Genomic DNA, 25,960 nt, shown 5'->3' with positions numbered 1-25,960 from the left:
TAGCATGGAATTTGCCTTTTTCACAGCTGCCGCACACTGGGTCGACATTTTCATCGTGCTGTCCACTACAACCCCGAGGTCTCTCTCCTGGTCGGTCACCGCCAGTTCAGACCCCATGAGCGTATATGTGAAATTAAGATTTTTTGCTCCAATATGCATAATTTTACACTTGTTTATATTGAATTGCATTTGCCATTTTTCTGCCCATTCAGGTACAAATGTGCCTTAGCACTTAGGTACCAGAAACAGGAATTAAATTGTACCTCAGGGAAATTTGGAAGTTCTGATCAGAGTGGATTGATTTAAATTGAGGTGATTTAAATTAGCAAGTTTTAAAGAAGCCAATTTAAATCAAGTTTTCTATTGATATTGCATCATATATTTCCTAAACCATGGTGCCAATCTGACCGCTGAACCATGTTAATTTACAACTAAATAGAGTGTTTACACTGTTTCATTCTTACACACAGGCCTTGCAACATCATAACACCATACATTTGGTGTATCTTTCTCTTTTACTTATAGAGGGAATGCCTTTAAGAAGTATGGGAATATAGAAATCCGTGCACTGGACAACTTTGTCTCCTCCTTCTTTCCAGTGTTGCTCCTTTATGTGTGCCTTGGCTCAGCATTGTGCTTGGAAACTTCCTTTCAAAAAGGAACTCGTTCTAGTTCAAATTCAACATGGCCAAAAGTGAACTAATTCTAGTTCTCATTCATCCCTCTACAAAATGAACTCGTTCGGTTCACAGTTTGATTAGTTAATCCAAATGATTCTCAGCAATTTTTTCCAGCATTCAGAATGTTACATGCTGCCGTGCTGAAGTATAAATAAACTTAAGTCTAAGAAAATATCAAAACACACACACGCAGTGATATATGAATTGTTTAATTTATTTTTCCAACAATTATTATCTTTAAGCTTAGAGGCCCAAAGAGTCTAAAGAGTAAAAAACCCATATAAGAGAATGAACTTGAAAATTAACTAGCGGTCGTTCCAAATTCTATCCCACAATGAACTTAATTCACATTTAGTTTACTTGGCAGTTATGGGAACCACTTTCAGGTGTAGTTCAGAGATATTTTTAGCTAATTCAGTGAAGTATGTTAAGCCAAACCAGTTCATTCTAAGCAGAGGATCAGCCCTACGCTCACAAAAACTAAAAAGCAAAACAATGAAATTCCCATTACTTATAGGTCTGTAGTTACTTATTTTCATCAGGTGAAAAGAAAATGCCTATGTTTGGTAGGTAAAGTATAAATATTGATATTTGAGAAATTATCAAATTGGTCCTTTTTTACATTGAAAAGCCTTCTTTAAGTTAAATGTATTTGGTAGAGAGGCATTGATTTATTTTATAGATTGGGCAGGGAAGTGGATCTGGTGGCCAGATGATTATCTCCCCCACCCCCTGTGGGCCAAGCTTGACAGATAGGTGGGACTGCCCACCTGAGATCAGGTGAGCCTTTTTTGCCCACACAGCTTAAAATCACACCCTGCAGGCAAAGGCATACCCTGATCATCAAATCTTGTGAAGCCCTGTGCAGAGTGCTTTGCAGGTATGCAAATCCCAAAAGCACTTTACTGCCCTTCATCTGACATTTATGTTGTCAGGTGTACGGCAGGTGGGTGTGGCTTGACCGAAATGTCAGTTGGGGAGGTCTGGCAGGCCTAATTAGGCTTGTAGACCAGTGGTTTGCCACCCCTCTTATAGATTAATTGTAGGGCTAACATGCTTATATCCATGTTATTTAATATGATGATGATGTAAGAAAAACCAAGTATTTACACTTTTTAAAAAATCAAATCTGATTTCAGACTTCCATTTTAAAAACAACCTGATTTTTCTAGGCTGTTTTTAACCCATTTTTATCCACCCTGGTCCTTACATAACCTTGTAGGTTTGAGTATAGCATAATATATTATCCATGCTTGTCTGTACGAAAAACCTTATTCATACAGGTACATGCATTAACTCTTTTGAATTTAATAAATCCCTTGAAGCTACTCACTGGAGGCAATCCTTTGAACACTTCAGACTGCATATGTTGAAATTGAGATTACTCTGCATGCGTTACGCTATATCACACGCTTCAAATAACCTAGGGGGGCCTTAATGCTCAGACATGCATGTAATGAATATTCATTAAATAATACCAGTTTAATCTCTAAATCACTTTTTAGTTAGTTTTTCACAGTATTGATAGTGTGCATCCACATTCTGTTCTACCTTTGAAATTGTGCTGAACCTGCTTCTTAAGCAAGTTCTTTTGCCGCTATGTAGAATTAAGGATTTCTTCATTGAAATAGTGTTGGAACAAGAGCAGGTCTGTGAGGTCTACTTTTAAGAGTTTTCTAGTATTTAAGTAATAAAGCTCTGAAATGTTGTATACCTGCCTCTCTTCCAGTTGTAGGCATCTGCACAATATTAATGCTTTTCCTTGATGCTACTTCTGTGACTCACATGGAACTTTATCCAAGAGAAATTGGTTTTGAAGTTTATCAAATTGAAGGGTGCAGGTAGCAAACACATTTTCTATTCGTAGGCTGGTTAAATACTCTGTAAAGACAAAATAGGCTTCTACAAAAATTTCCTAATTTGGAGAGCTTCAAACTCTATTATATGTTAGCTAAACTGAATAAAGCAAACATTCAGCTTTGCTTGTATCTGCTATTGTTGTGTTCTCAGCGAAGGTAATTTGCATAAAATTACACTTTCACACTGAAAAAAGAAACATTAGAAAACAAGACTACTTACTCTTCAAATAATTTAGAACTGTTAATTTTAATTTAGAAGAAAAATAGTGGATCAGTGCAGATCAGTTGTTTTGATTACACGTGGAAAAAAGTTATCTGAGTCAAAGACGCATCAGATAAAATAGAATGCACACTGATCTTACATTAAAATCGACTATCCAGATTTGGGCTTTTTTGTGTGTGTTCTGGGTTTGTTTTTGCACAATATACTACAGACACTGGAATCTGGACAAAAATGAAGCTATTTCAATTTGCTTTTATTGGCTCAATCTGGCCTATGTCAGTGAGAGAGACCTAAAAATATACACACTCCTGTTAAAATTGGTACATCTTAAATGTATTTCTCTTTGGCTGGAACATACCCAGAGCAGTTCAATAAGCAATGTCAATGTTGCCTATCTTTTTGTACAGTTAGTAACATCTAAGTTTCCAAATGGCCATTTTAGAAGGCATTTTTAGCGGTGACACATACAAGCTAATTTAATTTCAGCTGTCAAAATTAATACTGAGGTGGTTCACACAGCATGACAAGCCACACTGGCTTATTGGGACCACACAAACACATGGGCTGCTAGAGAGGAGCTCACAACTGCTTTGCTCCTACCCAGTCCTTTTCATTCCTGTGCTGCTATTACCTCAACAAAGTTTTGGCTTACTGTGTTGTCCAAACCTGGGCTTATGGTTTCTGCTCTCTTTGCTAAGCACAAGCTAAAATTAGCTCAGTGTGATGCAGGAGTAAAAGAGACTGGAGAGGAGGAAAGCAACTGAGCCCCTCTTCTGGGAGCCCACACATTTGCGTGGTCCTGGTAAGCCATAACTTGTCTTACCATGTTGTACAAAGCATGACACAGTGTCTTTACAACTTGTCAATCTAAAGTTGCAATGCTTTGCACGTTACTTGGAAATGGCCCCACTGAAAAAATGGGCCTTTACTTTTGAATAAACATATATGGGCCTGCATTGTAAAATAGGTGAATTAAAATAATTATTGAAGTTCATAAAAATCCTTTGTTTACTACATGGTATGGAAAACCCATAATATTGAAACTGACATCTACAAATAGAAACAAGTTCTTACACAAACTTAATAGTATATGAGACCTTTTAACACAAGTAGTCAAGCTGCTTTTCAAATTGAGTTTTAGAAGCAATTTGCCTTTTAGAGAAAGATCTGCCACCTGAAAAAAACAATTCAATGTAGTAATTTGTATTATTCTGTCCTTTGATTGCTCCCAGCGGAGAGTTCATTGAGACAGAGGCCAATGTAAGAGTTTTTACCAATTACAGTGTAAGAATGTACACACATAGCTTGAATATTTCATTCATTTTATATTTTGTTTGCCTATATTTTTTCAGAGTTCTTGAAGAGACCCTTGGAGAACTATGTGAAAAAATTACAAGTACCAGTTTATGTGATTCGAATGGAGCAGCGTTCTGGACTGATCAGAGCCAGATTGAAAGGAGCTGCTGCCTCTAAAGGCCAAGTCATTACCTTTTTGGATGCTCATTGTGAATGTACAGTAGGATGGCTTGAGCCTCTGCTAGCACGGATAAAAGTTGACAGGTGATTTTTTTTTAAAAAAAAACATCTTAAAGGTTAATAGTGACTAATTCAACTAAACTGTATTTGTAAGGCATAATTCATCCTTGAATGCAGCGGGCAAACTTTGTAAATCCTTAGAATTCAAGAAATTTGTAGTAGAAGAGTACCTACACAGGGATTAATTTAAGGTAAGCAGCAGAGAATGGTAACCTTCAAACGCATTGTAGAGGTGTAATGAATTACTCTGAATCTCTGATTAAAAATACCTTGTGTAGAGAGGTAAGCTTTTTGAATATGGTTATCTTGAACTGTAATGCTTCATTTTGCGACTATCTTGCACTGTTTATAAAATTTCTTACCCTTCACCAAAAGGTCTCAGTGTGGGTTAAAACAATATAATATATGATTATAAAGGCAGATAAAACTGTTCCACCCAGAACAGAGCAGTATAAATTCAATAAAAGAGGTGGGTCTCACAAAACGAAATACCTTTACTGTCAAGGCCAGGGTAAAGAGTTATATCTTCAGCATACAGTGAAAACTATATAATGAAGATGCTAGACATACCTTTGTGGGAAGGGAGTTCCAAAATGTAGAGGCTACCACAGAGAATGCATTCTCTGCAATTCTGAGGTTGGTAGAACTACCAAGAGAGCTCCTCTGTAGATAATAACACCTGAGAAGTTCAGTAGGGATGGATGTGGTCTTTCAGATACTTGTGGCCTAAGTCATTTAGGGCTTTAAACTCTAAGTATCTTGAATTGGGCTCAGAAACAAACTTACAACTGGTGCAGCTGTTTTAAAGTGGGTTATACAAGATCTGAATGAAATCCCAGCCAGCTGTCTGGCTGCTTCATTTTGGAGCAGTTGAATTTTCTAAATTTCCAAATTGTTTTCAAGGGCAGCCCCACCTAGAGTAGAAATGACAACTGTGTTTACTATAGGATTATTACAGATGTTTGTTAATGTCATTGTTTAATACTTATATTGACAATAACATAGTTTCTTGTGTTCTATGTGGTTGGAATAGTGGTATAAAATGAGCATGATCCAGGCACAATTTTTAAGCCCCATTGAGATGTCTGAAACTTGTTCAAAAGGGCTGAAGGTACTTAACAGTAGCTGGAGTATGCCTGCCATGCACTAGTGCTGAAACATTTCTTTAAAGATAATCTATATCTTGTAATGTTAGATTTAACACTATTTAATACTGTTTACCATTCTAACCTGTGTAAAACAGGACTACATAGTCATTTATTTGGAACTTTGGGAAGAGAAAGCCAGTCCAGTGTACACAAAAAATTGATGGTGCGTTACTATTCATTTGCTACTTGTCTAGAACACTCAATAAATTTTCTTCTCTTTGCTTCCATAAAGCAGTAGATAGGGTAGGAAATAGCTGATGAGTCTGAATCTGAACCCCTATTGGCATGCCATCTTAAAGGGATAACTTGGCATTCAGTCTGTTATGTGATATCATTTAAACCTAAAAGGTACAGAAGGTGTATATGAAGACCACAGTCATATGCGTTTTATTCAAATGTACCTCCTTTGTTCATTGGGAAACATTTGCATAGGACTGCACTGTAAGTGAGATGTTCATTTGTGGTGTAGGGTCAATGTTGCATGTAATATGATGGTAACTCTCCTGGTTTACGTCACATTATTTCCGTTCGCTTCTAATGGTTTGTGCCATTTCTTTCTTTAGGAGAACAGTAGTGTGTCCTATCATTGATGTCATCAGTGATGATACATTTGAATATATGGCAGGCTCTGATATGACTTATGGAGGGTTCAACTGGAAGTTGAACTTCCGATGGTATCCTGTTCCTCAGAGGGAAATGGACCGAAGAAAAGGTGACAGAACCCTTCCAGTTCGGTAAGGGGACCTGATGATCATAACTAGGATATCCCTTTATGCATATATCTTTTATTCGAACAATAATATAATCCAGGTTTGTTTAACTGGTATCAGTTTCCATGTTGGTTTCTACATTACGTCGCCTAGAGTGGCCGTTAATTCGGCCAGATAGGCGACTCAAAAATAAAATTTTATTATTATTATTATTATACATTAGAAAGAACTAGGAAATTGCAAGGAACCACAAGGAAAATATCTCTAATCAGCAACCATTAACTGGATAGAGAAAACAGTGAATTAAGACGCATCTTGGAAAGCCTGTGAAACAGGAAGATCTTACTGGGAAGTGCCTCCTATGTAGGATCGGTATATTATGTTATCTATATTTCAGTGTGCTTCCTATAGAACACGTCAGTCTCTTAACCTTGAGTATCTACAGTTTGGACAAGGAAGGTCCATTTGAAGTTAATGATTAGTGTGCCATCTTTTCTAATCCTGAGGCAGTGAAACAAGGCTACAGAGCAGTGATTTTATTCATATGTGGGACTCCTCTGAAATGCAGAAGTATATTAGTTTGTCATTTAAGAGAGAAATGCAAAAATAGCCCTTTCTGGGAGGAAGGGCAGGATATAAATTTAATCAATCAATCAATAAAGCATGCTCAGTAGCATTCAGGAGCTGCAGAATGTTGAGAGGGTCAGTTGGGATTTGGGGGGCGGAATTGACCTTCTCAAGCCCATAGCAGCTTATTGTACCATAGAGCTGGGAATTTGGAAGGCAAAGTGCACACCATAAGGTGTTTTTAACATTTGTTGATGTATACTGAGGCTTTGGGAGCAAATAAAGGAGGACACAATTTCATTTACCTACATTCTATACGCCCCCCCTAATAATAATAATAATAATAATAATAATAATAGAGCACTCAGGTTTGGGATTGGCAGGTACTAGGTTACACCTAAGATTTGGGGACAAAGAAGCAATGGCTGATCCTCATTTTTGAAAACAAAAAGCTTGGCTGTTACCTAAGTCTGTTTCCCCTTAAATGAAACATCCCTGGTTCAGCAAAGAGCAGAAATAAAGAGAACCTTAGCAGTCTCTGTAAAGCTGGAGATTATCATTTAGGGCAGGGTGGATCCTGAATTCCCCCACTCGTGCAGGCCATTTTGACTGGCCATCTGTCAAATTCCTGACAACACCGTGACATCAGGTGGCCCAAAGTAATTTTTTCCTTTGCAGGTGAGGCTTGAGCTGAGCCTACAGAAGGGGAACATCTTTTATATCTCTCGCTTGCATTCAAGCCAGAGATGTGAAGGAATAATTGTGCTTATAGGCTGTCAACACTAATCCCAGGAGGATTTGATGTAAGTGCCGATCATCTGATCAGCACTTACAGCAAGTGCTGTAAATCTGTTGCACAACAGATTCCTGCCCAAAGTGGGCTCATAGTAAGCTCTGATCAATCCTGACAGCAATTCTTGCTTGCCAAAAATCAATCGGGAGTGCACTTTAAGGCTTCTGATTGTTCCTTTGCAGTCACATTTCTCTCCCATAGCTGATGTCACATATAATGATAGGTGTCAGGCAAGTGTATATGACTTGGGGAAACAGCCTGGTGGGCCAGATTGGGGGCCCTACTGGTCTTAATTTGGTCCATGATCCAGAGGTTCCCCAACACTGATTGAGACTGATGTATCAAGCCAAACAATGGAGTATTACCTAGCAGTTTGTACTGCTTGAGCTACGTTATAGGTACGCTATAGTTTAAGAGTAATACAAGTGGGACTCACAGCTGAGGATTGTATCCAGCTAAGTTATACTTGTGTAATAAACCCATAGGACGGTGTCCAACTAAACAGTTCTGCTAGTGCAAGCTGATTGCCAACAGAACTTCCCCTCCTTCTCCTTGCCTGCCCCCTAAATATGTTCTGGAGCTTCCCAACCCTCCAGATTAGATTTTGGGGGTGTGAAGATAGAAAAGGAGGTTCTGTTGCACAGCCAAAACTGTGTGTGCTAGCAGAACTGTTTAGTTGGATACCACCCATTAAAATTGATGGTCCTATGTTAATCATGTCTATGAATGTCAGTGAGAATAGTCTAGTAGAGTACTCTACGTAGGACCAGCATTGAATGCAGTTCAATAGGTTGCAATGTATCTTGACTGCAAATCTTTGCCATCTCCCTCCCAAACTTGCAGATGCCTCCCTCTTTTTTCCCCCCCTCAGTGGCCCAGTTTTAGCTATGTTTGTGTTGAGATGGAGTTTGCTATTAAGAGGTATTGATAGATGTCAAACTTGAATTTAAAACATTTTTATATTCTCTTAGGACACCTACCATGGCAGGAGGCCTTTTTTCCATAGATAGGGACTATTTTCAAGAAATTGGGACATATGATGCAGGAATGGATATATGGGGTGGAGAAAACCTAGAAATTTCATTCAGAGTAAGTAATCTTCCTCTTAATTCCATGTTTTATGGTTATTTTATAGTACATAAAAAACACACAACTCCCAGCATAGATATCATTTTTATAATCAGATGAAAATGTGCATAAACAATTAATGGGATCTTTCAACAATTCACTGTTTTTTAAATTAAAGACAAATGTAGGAGGGAGATAACTGCTGCTTTGCCAGAGTGATCTGGTGCAGTACTGCAAAGCACATGTTGCACACCTCTACACAAAAGTTCTAGGATCTGGTGACCTCCCGGTTTTCTGTGCATGCTGTGCTGAAGAAGAATTAAACTTGGATAGAGCTGTCATACTCCCTTATTGTAGGCATCCATAGTCTAATATCCACAGATTGCATGGGTTTGACACAATGAATTGCAAGCTGCATTCTTTTCTGCAGAGCCCCAGTCTGTATTCAAGTAATACTGATCAATGCTCAGTTTTACTTTTTATGTTTCATATCCTTGCTACAGTAAAACTGTCTTGCTACATTATCAGGACACAGTTTCACATTGGTAGGGATTGGGACACCTGTAGTGAGTTCTTCTGCATAAAAGGGTGAAGGGTATCAAGTGTGACACGTAAATCTAATTTGTATGACGCAGGATTTTTATTCTTGCAGCTTTAGTTGCACACTCATCAGGAATGGCACTGAACTTTATTTTATTTTAATTTTTTTTAATGAACAATAGAAATGTGTTTATGGTGAATGTCACACTCCCACCTGCTATAACTCTGCCTTTAGCAGAGGGAGAGGCATTTTATCAGTCACACACTCTGTAACAATGCTGCTATTAGGTACTTTGCCAAATCCCCCCCCCGACTTTGCTAACAAACGTCCAGATATACAGTCAAGCCTCAAGCCTCTTATGTATCTCTGTGTCTCTAAAAGCTCACAGCCCTGGGTTGATCCCCTGCAACCTGTCACAGTTATTCTCTATGGTAAACTCCATAGTTTTTGAGACTGTTTCCACCTTTGTTTATGTTTTGCCAACACTTGTTCTCTTTGCAGTAGTTGGCCAAGTCTTTTAAAATCAATAGATTTATTTAACAGAAGTTATGAATAAAACAAGAATACTTCTAACTCAGTTTCTCAAGTGTGTGATTGCAGATTGTTGTTCTTCAGTTCATATATAATGTTCACTCACTATGTTCCTTTAAAACTATAAGTACAACCCTGGCTTACTACCAACTACTAACCACCCTTCCAATCTTATCCTTCTCAAGTCTGTGCCCTATCTCTTCTAAGTCAGTTCCCTATCGGTTAACTGTCAAGCACTCTGATATAAACTGTCAAGCGTTCAGACACTCAGCCAATCACAAACCAGCCTACACCAACATTCCATCTCACTTATTTCCCCTTCCCAACATTCACCACTTATCTTATTCATTCTTATATACTAACTCACCATATAAAACATAATACAAATGCATACAACATTTTAACATACAAGTGCAGAACATCACAGTGAACTCTTGATATTTTCAGATTTGGCAGTGTGGGGGAACTTTGGAGATTGTGACATGTTCACATGTTGGTCACGTTTTTCGAAAAGCCACTCCTTATACTTTCCCAGGAGGCACAGGGCAGATTATTAATAAAAATAATAGACGACTTGCAGAAGTTTGGATGGATGGGTTCAAGAATTTCTTCTACATAATTTCCCCAGGTAAGCAAGAAATCTTAAACTGTGTCTTAAACTGATATGGTAGACATACTGTATAAAGCCGCCTTCTACTCACACTAGCCTAGCCAATCATTGTTTGATCTGTTTGGGAGCAGCTTTCCATAAATTCAGTCTGGGACCTTTATATGGAAAGCAAGAGTTCTACCAGTGAGCTACAGCCCCTCCTCTCTTCCTTTTTGTGTATTGGAAGGGCTTGTCTTTTGAGAAGATAAAATTTAATTTGTCTTCTCCCCCCCCCCCAAGCAAATTGAAATTTTCTTTCCATTCAGAGCATTTTAAAGGCCACAGCCAGTAACTGACACCGCTGTGCTTGGTTTGGTAATGACATAGAATAGTTTGTTAGGGATTAGCTGATTTTGGTTCTTGTTTTGGCTGCCACTGATAAATGTTTGTGAAGCAATTTCTGCCTCGATCAAGTGGATTGCTAGCCAGGTTTGCCTTTAAGATAATATTTGCATAGCCCATCTGGGTATAGTTTATTTGATAGGAGATTACAGTTTACTTAATTGGAAACATCCACATTAGTGCACTTAATCTTGCATGTTCATGCTTCTGACACTATTGATTTCATTGTAGACAGTGTTGTTGTTGTTGTTGTTGTTTCTTACTTTCTCTTCACCATAAAGTCCCAGGCCTATAGCTATTAAAAATACAATATTAAAATAGTTTAAAGCATCTGATACCATGACAGTGGAAGATGGAATTGCTGTGTAAGTTTAACTAGTTTGAGTGGGGGAATTGATTTAAGTGTTTTAAAATGGTCCAGACTATGGTCCAAACTTTTCAACAGCTCCACTGAATTGTAGTGCAGATGCAAAAAAGCTAAGGCAATTTTCGGCTGTGTTAATAGAACCACAGTTTCCAACTCTAATGAGTTAACTTTGTATACTTTCCACTTTATCCTGTACTAGACAAAGCTAATCTGGAGTATTGTGTCTAGTTGTGGATGCATCCCTTTAAGAAGGATATATGCAAATTAGGGGGCAGCAAAGTTGGTGAGTGGGATGGAAAAGAAATCCTGTGAAAAAAGGTTGAAGGAACTCCATGATTTGTCATCTGTCGTATGCTGCTAATATAACTGTTTTTATATGTATCGATGACTGTCCAATATTTTATTTATTGTTATTATGTGATTGCATTTGAAATTTTTGTATTTTATCTCATTTTAATGTACGTTGCCTAGAGTGGCTAATTGCCAGATAGGCGACAAACAAATTAAATATTATTATTATTATTATTATTATTATAACTGTAGCCTAGAGAAGATAAGAGTGAGGGGAGATGTGATAACACTCTTTTAAAAAAACTTGCAGTGCTATCACATAGAAGACAAAAGCTTAAATTCATCTAAGTTGTACCCATTGAAGTTAATGAACCTAAGTTAGTCCTGTTAAGCCTCTACTGGAAAACCTCCGACAAGAAAGCACCCACCATCCCTCTAGATACATGGTTCCATTTTTAACTACTCTTAACTGTAACTTCTCCTGATGTTCAATTGAAATGTACACTTCTGCAGATGTAGAAGTGAATGGATAGCTATGTGTTGGATCTGCTTTAGCTCTGGATTTCCTGCATCAAGTAGAAGGTTGGGCTAGATTCTATAAACATTTCTAAACTGTACTGATTGTGCTGCCACGGAGCCCCAATAGAGTAGCATCTTTAGATGGAATTCAAAGAGTATGCCAAACTTGCCCTGCTTGGTTACAATTTCTTTCGATTGTTCAGGCTGCTGCTACCTTAGATTAAATCTTCATTTCTAGCTCTGTAAGCAATTTCCATGGAAATTGCTGTGTAGATAAGAAATTGGTGCAGCCCTACAGTATCAGATACAACTACTTTTTAAGGGCATCCATATCTCTAGTAAGATCTTCTTGTTAAAGTATGTTATTCAGAGCAAGATAAGGCATATAATATTACTTCAGAGCTCATCCTCAAAAATATACGTAAAGATAGCTCTTCTCAACCAGTCTTAACCTATTACTGTATTTACTCAGTTAAAACTGTGTAACTAACTATGATAAACAACTCTCTGCAGGGGTTACGAAGGTTGATTATGGAGACATATCATCACGACTTGGACTTAGACACAAGCTACAGTGCAAGCCTTTTTCTTGGTACCTAGAGAATGTTTATCCCGATTCCCAAATACCACGACACTATTTCTCTTTGGGAGAGGTAAAGATTTTAAATACCATATGGTTTTGAGAACTCTGATTAACTTTAGGATTCTGTTATATGCCTCAAGCATTTGAAGTGAAATGTGTGTGTTAGCTGCACACCTGTGCTTTTTTATATGCAAACCTTTAAAGTTTGATGCATTATAGGATTAAGGCAAATTTATTTCCTGAGTGTGCAAGCCTTTCTGCAGTGCTGTAATTTAGGAATTCATATCCTTTGTACATATAAGGTCTAAATTAAGACTTTGAAGTCCAAAAGTTTTCATCGTGCTGCCAATGTGCATTGTGCTTTTGGCTAACAGTTTCTGAACTTAAGTAATCACAGATGAGTGATGCAGTGGGGGATTCGAGAGAAGAAATACCTGGTTTCTCAGAACAACTTCTTCCCATTTATTGTGTTTAGCATGTTTCTGTACTGCCTTTTAATACAAATATTACCAAAGTGGTTAATGTACAACAGCTTAAAAAAAAGGTTGTGTTTTATCTAATAGATTTTTAGCTCACCATTCAGGGTATCTATCCTTCCAAGTCAGTTTACAACATATATTACACACGTTAAAATTCCAAATTATTAAAAAAAGAAACAATAAGAATGGCATTAAAACATTGCAGCAGCAAATAAGATAATGACCCATTCCCTTCCTCGTTTCCCATCCCCTCCATTCTGGTTTCATTTTAGTTTGCTTTTCTGTTTGTGTTGTATTATAAACACAACAGCCTCCTCCAAAAAATCAACAAAATAAGAATAATTTTTAGAAATGTGCTGCATCCTAAAATTAACCAAATGCAGACTGGGATAATGAAGTCTTTAAGGCTCTCCTGGAAAACAGAAGTCGATTCTGACTTATGGCGACACTATGAATAGGGTTTTCATGGTAAGCACTATTCAGAGGCTGAGAGGCAGTGACTGGCCCAAGGTCACCCAGTGAGCTTCATGGCTGTGTGGGGATTCGAACCCTGATTTCCCAGATCGTAGTCCAACAACTTAACCACTACACCACACTGGCTTCCAAGGCTCTCCTAAAGGCCAACAAAGAGGGGACAATACACATTTCTCTTGGGAGGGTATTATTAATTTTATATGCATTAAATCATATACAGCATTGTAATAAACCAATTAAAAAACAGAGCAACAGCAAAGGCCTACTCCTTGGTCAATCCCAAATGCCTTGTGGAATAAAAGTGCAGTTGCTTGCTTCTAAAATGAGACCAAGGAAGAATATAGTCAGGGCTTTCAAGGTAGTAGTATATTCCACAGCTTCTGAGCCCCACCCCCAAAGACTTCTAGTAGAATCTGATCTCAGCTCCAGGAAAAATGATTTGAAACAGACCCTCATTAGTAGTATTTAAAGCCCTTGGGTTTCCTATTTCCTGAGACAGCAGAAGCCCAGGCCATTTAGGACTTTGCTAATAAACACTGGCACTTCAAATCAAGCTCGTATTGGTAACCAATGCAGCTATTTCACAGCTAGTAGTATATTAGCTCACACATGTTAAGAAAACAGCAGGCTTTGGTACCAGTTGAAGTTTCTAAATCATTTTCACATAGAAAACTAGTTACTGTTATTCATGCTCTGGTGACCTCCAGGTTGCATTGTTGTAAGGTGATCTGTGAAGACAGCTTGTGAAACAAGAAAATCTGAGAAGGCATTCCATAGAATTTCATAGCAATGCTGGGTTCAAGATTTTTCCCAGGCTGCACCTTAGGGGGCAGAGGGATCTCACCCACAACAGGTAGTAATTAAACTAAGTGGTCTACCAAGCCTCTCCTATCATAACATTTAGTACCTTTATATATCCCATTTCAGATTAGAGAGGCAACCTCACTCCCACCCTCCTGTGAGAAGTTAGATTCTTTTTCTCCCTCTCACCCATTATAATTATGAGCTAATTTAGAATGAGTGCCATAGTTGGCACTCCATAATTGATCATCATGATCACATCATATTAGTTGTCTAAACAAATCCATTAATTATAAATACACTTCAGTTAGCTATCCACATTTCAAAAATCATGTTGGCACTGGAACACTTATTGGCCTTTTCTATACCAGAACATCCTTGCTTTCAACCAGGAGTCCGGTGAGTTTAAGTTGCAAGTCTTAATATTATTGAAATCTCAGATGTTGAATAGTCTATACCACACACTAATCAAACCTGTTTTTAGTCACTGGTTGTAATCCTTAATAATCAGCTTAAGCTGGTTTGCACATTTCAACCCTTATTGGAAAAGTGTGATCTAGCCATGTTAGTTATGCCCTAGTAGGTTAAAATAGAGGTAGACCTTCCTCTTTCAACAAGCCTTTTAAGTAGAGACCTTATCCCAGTCTGCGTGTCTGTTGGAATTGCTTTTTAAGTTTTTTTTAAAGTTTTTTTAAAAAACATTTTATTTTTAAGATGTTTTTGAGATACTGTTTAAGAAGTGTTTAAAGGTTTGTTCCTAGTTTGCTGCCCTGGGTTCCTTCTGTGAGCAAGGCTGGGACAGAAATTTAATAAATAAACAATACTGTAATGTATTCCATGTGGGGCTCCCTTTGTAGAGCTGGTTCAGAACACAGACACAGCTTGTGTAATGTTTACTCCTACAAGACCATAGAATACTAGATTACTGAAGGGAGGGGCATAGAATGAGAGTAAAAAGTCAGTTGGGTGACAGTTGGGAAGAAGGCACAGAGAAGAGCAGCTGAAGAGAACGATAAGAGAAGGCAGGGGAATAGAGAAACAGAGAGGGGCAGATGGACCAATGTTCAGCCAATGAGGAAAAGTGTGTGCAACAATAGATTAAAGACTACTGTGCTTCCTTGGCCATTCAATAATTGCTCTTTAGTGACTTTTAGGAGTTTAATGATTTTAAATAGCTCTTGAGGACCCTGCTGCTCTGTTGCACTTTTTGCTTTATTAGTGGTTTTAAAATCATTTGGCCCAGAAGCAGGTTGCTGCAAGATTAAGTCCTGCTTAGATGTCCCCCATTCCCATGTTGCCCTGCTCCCACAGTTCATTCACTATTTCTCTGCTCCTCCAGGGTTGCTCTTTTTTCTGCATGCAGTGAGAGTCCTAAAGGAGGGGCATAGAAAGAGTTGGAATACCGCTCCTGAGCCTGCTCTGTTGTTGGGGGCGGGCAGGGTAACTGAACAGGGCAGATGCAAAAGAATTTCTTGTTTCTAACTACCAAAGCTGGTATGCAGATTGTCTGTCTAGTGTAAACAGCTGGGAGGAAGGGTGGGATATAATTCAAATAATAAATAAATAAACAAACGTATAGCATATGGAGTGTGCTGAATGTTTTTTGTTGTCTTCAGATCAGAAACATGGAAACAAATCAGTGTCTGGATAACATGGCAAGGAAAGAAAATGAAAAAGTTGGCATTTTCAATTGTCATGGAATGGGTGGTAATCAGGTAACCATATAAAATTCCTAAAACTATTAGTTTTTTGAACTGTATATAATTAGACAGGTCAGTATGTGTGTGTATATATATACATACATGGGAGTGTGCGCACATATGTCTTAACAGTATATGCGGGAGCAAATAAAGTTTTGACGCGAGTGTCAGTATGTGCATATGTCTGTGCATGCATGTTTGAGTGGGAGAGTGCAAACTGTGTGAAGTGTGTGATCTGTGGGAGTGTACCTGTGATTGTATGCGTGCATGCATGGGTTTGTGTGTGTGAAAGAGCAAATGCACTTACATGTGTGTGCCTGAGAAACAGTGGAGGGGGCACATGCGTGAGTGAGAGAAGGGAAGAGAAAATAGTGCCCCTGCTTCTTTGCACTTTGGTTTCACCTGCTGGCTGTGGTATGTGGCCCCAAATCACTTTCCCCCTGAGATAATGTGTCCCTTGACCTCAAAGGGGTTGCTCACCCCTGCTGAATACACTTACCTCACAGTAAGCTTCACTGAATTCAGTGGGACCTACAAATGCAAAGAGTCTTGGAGTCTTGGAAAGTAGGGATATGGGTGATGCCATTCAAGTTTCAGTGATCATGGGCAGAAGGAGGTATAGCCATGGCGAGCAATGAGCTACCATGGAAGACAAGGGCAAGGCTATCTACGCCTTGTTCCTTGCTCCCACTCCTCCTGTGGACAGGTTCCTGGTTGCTCATCTGCTGTGCCCACTGGCCTGTGTGTGCTGATGTTTAATGCCAGATCAGTACACAAGAAGACCACACTAATCCATGATTTGAACATGGATGAGAGTGCCGATTTAAGGTATATTACCAAGACGTGGTTGGGTGAGCTGGGGGGAGTTGATCTGACCCAGCTTTACCCATCTGGATACTTGGTGCAACACCAGCACAGGCTGCACGGACAGGGGAGAGAGATTGCTATGTTCTACAGCAGCCTTTCCCAACCAGTGTGCCTCCAGATGTTGTTGGACCACAACTCCCATCTTCCTGACCATTGGCAATGCTGGCTGAGGCTAATGGGAGTTGTGGCCCAACAACATCTGGAGGCACACTGGTTGGGAAAGGCTGATCTACAGGATGTCCATCTCTGTCACCAGGAAACCACTTTGTCTTGGAGCTGGCTGTGAAGGCCTGCACCTGGTGTGGAGCCAAGGAGACAGTAAACTAGGGTTGCTGCTGGTGTACCGTCCATTCTGCTGCCCAGCAGCTTCTCTGATCAAACTAGTGGAGGCCATCTTGGCTGTGGTATTGGAGGAGCCCAGAACGATAGTCCTGGATGAGTTCAATGCCCATGCTGAAGCTGACTAGTGTTCTGGCTCGGGCTTCATGGCCTGCATGACAACCAAGGGGTTGTCACTGGGTTGACACATAGGGGAGAGCACACCCTCGCTTTGGTTTTTGCTCCAAGTGGAGGAAGGGGTGGTCTGGAGATTGGAGGGTTGATGTCATCCCATTGTTATGGTCAGACCACTTCCTGGTGAAGTTTAGACTTATTGCTCCAATCCTGCCCTGCAGGGGTGTGAAGATATTAAGATAGTCTACCCCCAGACACTAATGGAATCCATTGGATTCCTGAATGCCCCAGGGGGATTTCCAATAGATAGAGCAGCCCTTGTTGAAGCCCTTGTCAAACTATGGAACAATGAGATACGCTGGGCTCTTAACGCGGTTGCACCTAAGGACCATCTCTGGCATTCTGGATTTTAAATTTTACCTTTGCACAGTCAGTTAGTTTCTACACACACTCGGACACCCTTCTCTGTCCTCCATCCAGACAAGCAAGAGGCATTATCAGAGTTTGCCTAGCTAGGAAAAAACACATTAGATACAAAACAGGGCCAGTGGCGGGTGTAGTGTTAGGAGAGTTCTGAGGGCTAGATAGAGAGGACTGTATTTGGTCCCCGGCCTGAGGTTCCCTACCCCTAAGAGAGTTGAGTGTTTTCCAAATTTCTGCAGAATATAGGGTTAATGTTCAGATTTAATCATATAAGTGGCATGTAGTGTTTTAATAACTGTATATTGCTTTCCATCAAGGTTTTCTCATATACAGCCAACAAAGAAATTCGAACAGATGATTTGTGTTTAGATGTCTCCAAGCTTAATGGTCCTGTCACAATGCTCAAGTGCCACCACTTAAAAGGCAATCAACTTTGGGAATATGATCCAGTGGTAAGTTGTCTTACGACTGCAATTCAAGTGATTAGAAAGTTCAATGAACATAGAAATTCATATAATTATATGTATTGTGGAGAATGCTGGTTAGAACTGGGAGATAGAAGTAATAATTTAAGAAATGTAACAATGATGTGTCACAATTTTTAAACTGTGTTTGAACTAAAAGTTATTTTTCAGTATTGTAGTTTTGGGAGGGAACTCCTCTAAGGACATACTTCTTTCCCATGTTCTACAAATTACAAAGGACATACATGTTTAAATTAGAGCTGTATTGTTCAGTACATTTGAATAGGGATCATCCATCACATACATTTGGAATTATAAATCTATAACTTCTATAACTTATATATGTATCCACCTTTTAGAATTAATACATTGTGTCTGTTTTCGTACTTGGCTGTAACCCAAGGAAGAATCTACTCGGAGTGAATTCTCTCTAGCCGTTAGATAAGTTCAGATCATTCATACTGTGTGCCACAACTGCAAAGGAAGTGTTGAGAGCGCACACACATTATTTTGCTTTTACAAACAAAATATTTATTGAAAAGTGGCCATATTTTTATCATGCTCAAAACATATTAGATTTTTTGACTTAAAAATGTAGAACCTGAATGTTGCCTGGTCCTAGAGTACGTTATTATTATTATTATTTTCATGTTATGGAAATGTTAGACTTTATTTTCTAGAATGAATATGGGAAATACTTGGTGGTTTAGGTTCTCTCTCTCCAACATTTCGTGAAAATTGTAGCTAGTTCATTTTATCATATTCTCTGTGGCATTGAATGTTCACATTTTGTGACTGAACAAGCTGACAACTTTATCTGAAATTTGCAAGGAAATATTCAAGGTGGGAGTGTTTCTCTGATTAGTTTTTTTAAAATGTGACAAACTGTTGCCAAATGAAGGGAAAGGAGTGTGTTGCATTAATGGGTGCATGTGTTTTATATATACAATATCCATTTTAAAACTGGCGTGGTTTAAATCAGTTGATAAACTGCTTGAGCATTTGTGTTAAATAGTGTTAACTATTTTTTAAATTATTTTAAGTGTACACTTACTATCACACTCAACTGCATACTGATCTGTAATTCTGAGAGAGCCTGTTTTTGCAGAAAAGTAGTGGTAGAACAGAATTTTTCTAAAGCATCCTTCATGTATGCTGTTTTGTAAAATGGTATAGGAGAACACTGATACCATGTGATAAATGAATTCAGTTATTTCCTTACAATTTAGCTGTTTATTTGTCCATTTGATAGTGTTCCTTCAAAGCAAGAAGCAATGCAATGAATTATTTTGATGGAATCCTCTTCCTTTAAATAATGACTACAAGTGTGTGTCTTGCTTGGCATACTTAGGGTTGGATCTTTGCTGTCATTCTTAGGAAGACTCATTAATGTCAATGGAACTTGAAAAGATAATTTAATGGGTATACTCTAAGCATGACTATGTCTGGATCTAAGGCATTGTCTTCCTTGATGCAGTTTTTATGTTTTGCACAAAATACCCATTTTAAATTCTTTCTGTGCAATTATTTCTCTTTCTAGTAATATTGAAAACATGCATAGTTTTTCGTTTCCTTTTTTAATCAAGGTATCTTGCTTATTTAGCTGCTTGGGCTTCCTCCCCCAATTTTAATAATTCATATCTTCAGATATTTATTATATATACTTCTCATCTATTCATTCAACATTTCTAATAATCTCTAGAGTTCAGTAACTGCTCTGTATTTTTACACACCATCAGATGTGGTTTTCAGAGTGAATGAAACGTGGAATGGAAATTCTTTCCAAGCAGTTATGTGCTTACATGATTGTATACAAAAGTAAATAGCTGGATGACTCAGCCCTAAAACAACTAATTTGAAGTCTATTTTCTGGATATATCATAGCTCATGGATTTTCATTCCCCCCCAATACAATGAAATATGTTTGACACGACCGAGGCTACACCTGTCCTAAGTGCTCCTCTTTAATTTATTCCCAGAAAAACATAATGGAGGAGCCAGCACTTAAAAGTTGTCTGAAAGGGCATGGAAGGGGATGCTAGAATGAAACAAGCAGACTAGATCCATAGGAATCTTGACCCAACCCAGTCTCATTAGGTCAGATTTTTTTTCAGAGAACAGGAAATCTTGGCTTCTGTCATAGAATAGCTTCTCTCCACGTTGTCTCTGTAGTTGCAGCCTACTATCCCAAAAGCCTTTGCAGCACACTTAGACTGGCAGTACCTCGCCTGACCATCAGCCCAGTAGTTTCTGGCTCTCTGGGTGGATGGATGAAGCATGGGAAACCTCCTCATTGGCTCTTGGCAACTGCTGCTCCAGTTCTAATTCCACCCCTTCCCCTCTTAAAGGGGACACAATCCAGGAAAAACTTTAACCTGAACTAGATTGGAAGTTTAACAAGAGACACTAAAGAGGGAGATTTGTCCCTCTTCCCCATCCCTTGATTGTTCTTTGCATGATGAAAGGAAGTGTTGGTGGCTTCAGAGCCTGCAGTCACTTCCTGATTTGTTTTCAAAGGTGCCTGAGCAAAAGGTACCAATGACCCTTTTGTTCCGCACTTGAATACATGCCCTTTTCAATGCTTCCCCATTCATCATTCTACAGCAGTGCCTTTAACCTTCTCTTGCAGCACAGCAACAGCAAGGCAAACTAGAAAGCACTTTCAGAACATGACTTGGGTGCGTGAGATGAGCATCCATTGACAGGCAGAGTTAAAAGCACCAGCAAGAGCAGCGAAGAGTGGCCTGGATTTTTGCTGCTCTTCACTCCTGGCTCTGCAGCTGTGACAGTGACTGCTCCTTAACCATAGTTAAGGAAGAGATTCAGGTTTGCATGTAACACAAAACTGTAGTTAACATTTAAAGTTTATAAAACTTGGTTAATGAGGGAGTTTTAAACATGGTTTTGAAACCGTAATTAAGCCATGAAGCCAGGTTTGGATGATTAACTAAAGCATGGTTTATAAGCCATGGCTTAGTGTTATATGCAAACTAAGCCAGTATCCTCAAACACAAACATTTTTCAGCTAGTCAGCATATAGTGACTAAAATGTCAATTTGTATAAATGTTTTTTATATTCAGTTTTGAGTAGTACAGTTTTAAATCCTTGGGCCACAATCCATTGATTACTACTTGGGTATGATTTTGTTAGATAATCATCCAGTGATTTAAATTGGCCTTTTTTGTACTAAATTAAATCATGGTTTTAAGCTATGCTACTTTTGACTTGAATACTTTCAAACAAAAGCCCCCTTGCACTATGTTGCAAGCTGCTTTTAAAATTTAGAGTTTCAAAAATAGTTTGTCATGCAAGGGAGGCTGCTAATAAAAGGAAATATGTAAAAAAGATCCTAGGCACCCTAACCCCCTACCCCGAGAATCTTTAATGGCATTTCCAAGATATTAAGGATGTGTTTTAAATTGTTGTAACTTGCCTTGGGACCTCAGGGTGAAGGGCAGGTAATAAATTTAATTAATAATAAGGGGTACCTAGTTCCATATATGGTCTCAAGAGATGTGGACCACTTGGAGAGAGGAAAACACAACTGTCCTTTCCCTAACAATGGTCACAAAGTAAACCTGCTTCATTTCATGTGGATTATCTCATCCTCTTCAGTCTTCATTGGCCTAAACCATAGATGTGTTTCCCTTCCTTTAATAAGAGATAATAGGTGAGTGCTTCCAGTCCTCAGGTTGGTGCCCAAAATAATTACCTAACCATCAAATGTGTGGTGTAGTTAAAAGTATCTGAATAGTTTACCTTTTCTTGTTTTAAAACTACTTTGGACAACTTCTTATTAATTTTTTTTTCTTCTCTCCCTTCTCTTGGACAAAGAAATTAACCCTCATGCATGTGAACAGTAACCAGTGCCTGGATAAAGCCACTGAAGAAGACAGCCAGGTACCCAGCATCAAAGACTGCAATGGCAACCGCTCTCAGCAGTGGCTTCTTCGTAATGTCACCCTTCCAGAAATATTCTGAAAGGATTCAAAGAGGAGGATTGACTGGACTACCTCAGCAAGTACATGGGCTGTGTTTTTACATAGCAAGCAAAGGCTGCAAGGTTTCTTGGCCACTGGAGCAGATTTCTAAAACTTCAAGAGCTGTGAGCCAGCCATCCTGGTGTTAAGGGTGTGGACCTACATGAGTACTTGTGAACTTGCGCACACTGATGTTTACAGGATTGAAAATAGTTCATCAAAGAATCATTTCGTAGAACATTTGGACAGTAGAAACAATTAAGGAAATTTGCACTCTGGAGAGTGGCACAACCTAGGTTGCTTGTACATCAGCACCCTTGGCCAAAGGTGCTGTTACAAAGATTCCTAAGGGTTTTTTTTTTTACAAGGTTTAATGTTAACCAAGGTATCAAACATAAATATAAAAATAAATGGAGCAGATTTAATATCACAAGAAGAAGAAGAAATCACTGAAGCAAGAGACGGTTCAGAGGCAAAAAAAAAATCAACCATAAGAAGTTCAATTTGTAATACTAAATATCAAATTTATATGTAGATTTTTTTACTTAAGTGGGAAAAAATAACCAAGTGAGACACAAAACTTTCTGTTCAATTGTGTGGTAGTCCATTAATATCTTTTTTTCTACCCTGATGGGTCTTGAACTTATTAGGAGCAAAAACAAAATTGAGCATAAATAAGATTGGCTTTTTGAGTATCAGTTCGACTTTTTTTAACTGTTCATTTTGGCTTGCAGGCTGTTGGAATTGTTAATACATCTTTTTTTGTTATCTGAAAACTGGAGATGCATCCTTTGCTATGACCTGCTATCTCAGTTGTATTCTGGTCAACCAGTTTTTGACCTTCCATCACCAACTTAAGGACTCGTTAGTGCATTTTAAATCTGTTAACTTGACTGATTATGCTTAATGGACAACTCTCTTACTACTGTAGTACAGGTTTTGTTTTCACAGCAATAAATCTTTCATTCTTTGACTCCAGTCGGAGCCTACAAATATTACTTATTCAGGTAATAAGTAGTTGGCATCTGAATGTTTCTTGAAAGCATTTTTCCACTCCATACTTTGATTTCATTCATATTACATTTTTGAATTGTAATGCTCTGCTTTTTTCTAATAAAATTGAAGGAAAACTGTTTAAATGGCCTTTTAAAAATTGATGTAACTAAAATTGATTTATTATTTATTTATTTATTTAATTGCATTTTTAGACCGCCCTATAGCATTGAGCTCTCAGGACGGTGTACAACAGGATAAAACACATTTAAAATACGAGCAAGTGTGAATTTCATTATACAGTTATAAAAACATTTTAAGCACAAGATTAAAAGATTAAAATAAGCATTACAATTACAAAATTTAAACTTAATATGCCATTTAAAATGCCTGGGCATGATATAGCCAAAGGCCCTATGACCTGTTGCCACATTTGTCTAGCGTTTTGAACTGAATAGCTTTTTCAGCAATGTCTCTGAAGAATCAGAGTAGTAGAAAAGAAATATGGTTTCTAACATTCAAACTTAGTTCCCTTTTTAAAGAAGACACAGACTTGACTTAGGATGACTTGTATTTACACCAGACCAAGAGGATACAGGATGTGGTGGATCTCTGGCTGAGCTGGCTGGGTCCGGCTCAGCCAGCCAAACCCTGCTCAGCCAGGGCTCAGCCAGCCAAACCCTGCTCAGCCAGGGCTCAGCCGAGACCAGCAAAAGTGAAGCTGGGATAAGGGGGCATTCCGGGGGTGTGGTGGGGGCAGGACCAGCAAGAAGGGGACTTACATCATATCCTACTTCCATTCAGCTTGGTCGTGTGACCTCCAATCCTGACATAAGCTAAGCTAGAAAAAAGCTCTGCCAGCTCAGCTGGTGTTCTCCTCTTCCAAGAGTTCGGATCGGGCGTACTTTAAACTGGATTAAGTTAAAGGTAAGGGTGTCCCCGCACTTACACTGTGAGTCGTTTACGACTCTTAGGGTGATGTCTTGCGACGTTTACTAGGCAGACCGTATATATGGGGTGCTTTTGCCAGTTCCTTCCCCGGTCTTTCTTTACCCTTCAACGTATGCCGGGTACTCATTTTACCGACCACGGATGGATGGAAGGCTGAATAGACCTCGACCCCTTTTACCAGAGATTTGACTTCCTCCTTCCGTTGGAATCAAACTCCGGCCGTGAGCAGAGCTTTGGCTGCGTTACCGCCGCTTACCACTCTGCGCCACGGAGGGTCTTTGGATTAAGTTAACCTATAGGATTGTGCCATTAAGTTATGCCAGCTTCCTCAATGTAGGATTGCTCCCTTAATGGCTGGGATAATTTTGAAATAAGTCTGTGTAAAGCTTCCTATGAAGCAAATTAATATATGTGTAGAGAGACTGTGCAGTCCTGTTATCATTCCAGTTGGTTATTTAATTAGCCCTTCATTTTGACCCCATTATGCTAGGCTTTTATAATGCAGTACCAGAATGCTTTTAAGGCAAAATGGTGAACCTGTCCCATCAGTGTGCCATTACAGCTCTCTCCATCATACTACTGTTCGTGCAGTTTCAGTGCTAAGCATTGTATAAAAATGTGAATTGTCTTTGCTAGTAATGATCTTTTCAGTTAAACAGTAGTTATTTTAGCAGAAGCTGTCAGAACTAAGGAACCATGACACACTTCTGGAGAGTTTTTCTATGACATTTGCCTGAGTTGAAGTTCATGTCTTCTATGTGCCTTACATAACTGGAATTTTAAAATTTCTTCCTTTAACCTTCACAACTGAGTTTCTCACATGTCAGCATTCTAGCCACTGCCGAATGCTGCCTCTGATGTATTAAATTTGCATCCTAATCCTATGTATTAGCCCCACTAAATTCAATGAAATGCACTTGTTGGTGCCTTAACGTTGCTTAAGCAATCAACTGTGACTGGTGGTGGTGACTAGCTGAGGAAGCCAAGTAAGGTTCCTGAGAACAAATCAAAACCCTTTTTTCACTCCTGCACGGCAAAAGCCTAATCAGAGATTAAGTTTGCATTCTCATGTAATTTGTGCAGTGCTTCTGTTTTTACAGAACAGTATTTTAATTTTAAAATCATTACAGAAAGAAAAAAACAAATGGAAAATGAGATATATTCATTCTTGAAAATAACCAATCACAAGCTATACCTTTACAGCAATGGGAAAGGGTTACCAAACATTCTATTGTCTCCTGTTCCAATAAAGTTTTAAACACTTTGAATCTCTCTCAAGAATATTGATGCTACATACTTGTATCCAAACCATTCCTGTAAGTTTACTAAGTACCGTTACATCTCATAATTTTATTTAACACTTATTTAACATTGAATCTTGACGTTTAACTAAGTTTCCAGTATTTGGTATGCAAATTCCTAGCAGCTGTAGTCAAATAAAATAAGACCTCCTTATCTTTGCACACCTTCCCATTTAAATATGTTAATAAAAACCTTAGAATCTTACTGTTAATCTTACTCTAAGGCTGTAACTGATTACTAATAGTTGTCAATATTTTCTAGTTTTAACATTAAACTACCAACAATAGACAAAATCACCCACATTTTCAAAGTACATCTGAGCCAATCCCATTCATTTTTAGCAGGGCACCTTAGCTGTCCATAGACAAAAGAAATGCTACAGACATTTGCTACTAAAAGCAAACATCATGTCTCTAAGCTTTCTGTATAAGAAATAATACCAGGGTGGAATAATGGGGGAAGGGGAGAGCAAACACCAAAGCGGGGGAAGGGCAGAGGGGAGAGCTTTGCTATGGCTGAGATGTCAAGCATGTATTCTGAAGGAATTATTTTACCCAGAAAGTGGATCCCTTTTAGTCCACCATCCCAGCCCTCCCCCCTTTAAAGGTGCCTATTTCTAAAGTCCCTGGACCTTTTTGCAATTTTGCAAGTTGCCCAAGAGTATT

At 38.7% G+C, this 25,960-nt stretch overlaps 1 protein-coding gene across 7 annotated transcripts in view; it reads left to right on the top strand.

Moving 5' to 3' along the window:
* Window positions 1–23,027, top strand: part of GALNT1 (polypeptide N-acetylgalactosaminyltransferase 1) — a 90,833-nt gene extending 67,806 nt beyond the window's left edge. For all 7 annotated transcript variants that reach the window (XM_061589030.1, XM_061589029.1, XM_061589026.1 and 4 more), the window contains 8 exons: window positions 4,115–4,322; window positions 6,010–6,180; window positions 8,488–8,605; window positions 10,104–10,284; window positions 12,338–12,477; window positions 15,778–15,876; window positions 17,922–18,056; window positions 21,904–23,027. In XM_061589030.1, the coding sequence (XP_061445014.1) occupies window positions 4,115–4,322; window positions 6,010–6,180; window positions 8,488–8,605; window positions 10,104–10,284; window positions 12,338–12,477; window positions 15,778–15,876; window positions 17,922–18,056; window positions 21,904–22,050 (1,199 nt within the window). In that variant the 3' untranslated portion in view covers window positions 22,051–23,027. The remainder of the gene's footprint in view (window positions 1–4,114; window positions 4,323–6,009; window positions 6,181–8,487; window positions 8,606–10,103; window positions 10,285–12,337; window positions 12,478–15,777; window positions 15,877–17,921; window positions 18,057–21,903) is intronic.
* The last annotated feature ends 2,933 nt before the right edge of the window (window positions 23,028–25,960 follow it).

This window comes from Rhineura floridana, chromosome 11 (assembly GCF_030035675.1).
Source record: "Rhineura floridana isolate rRhiFlo1 chromosome 11, rRhiFlo1.hap2, whole genome shotgun sequence".
Lineage (NCBI taxonomy): Eukaryota > Metazoa > Chordata > Lepidosauria > Squamata > Rhineuridae > Rhineura > Rhineura floridana.
The sequence above is the reverse complement of the archived record's forward strand: the minus strand, read 5'-3'. Positions and strand labels throughout refer to the sequence as shown.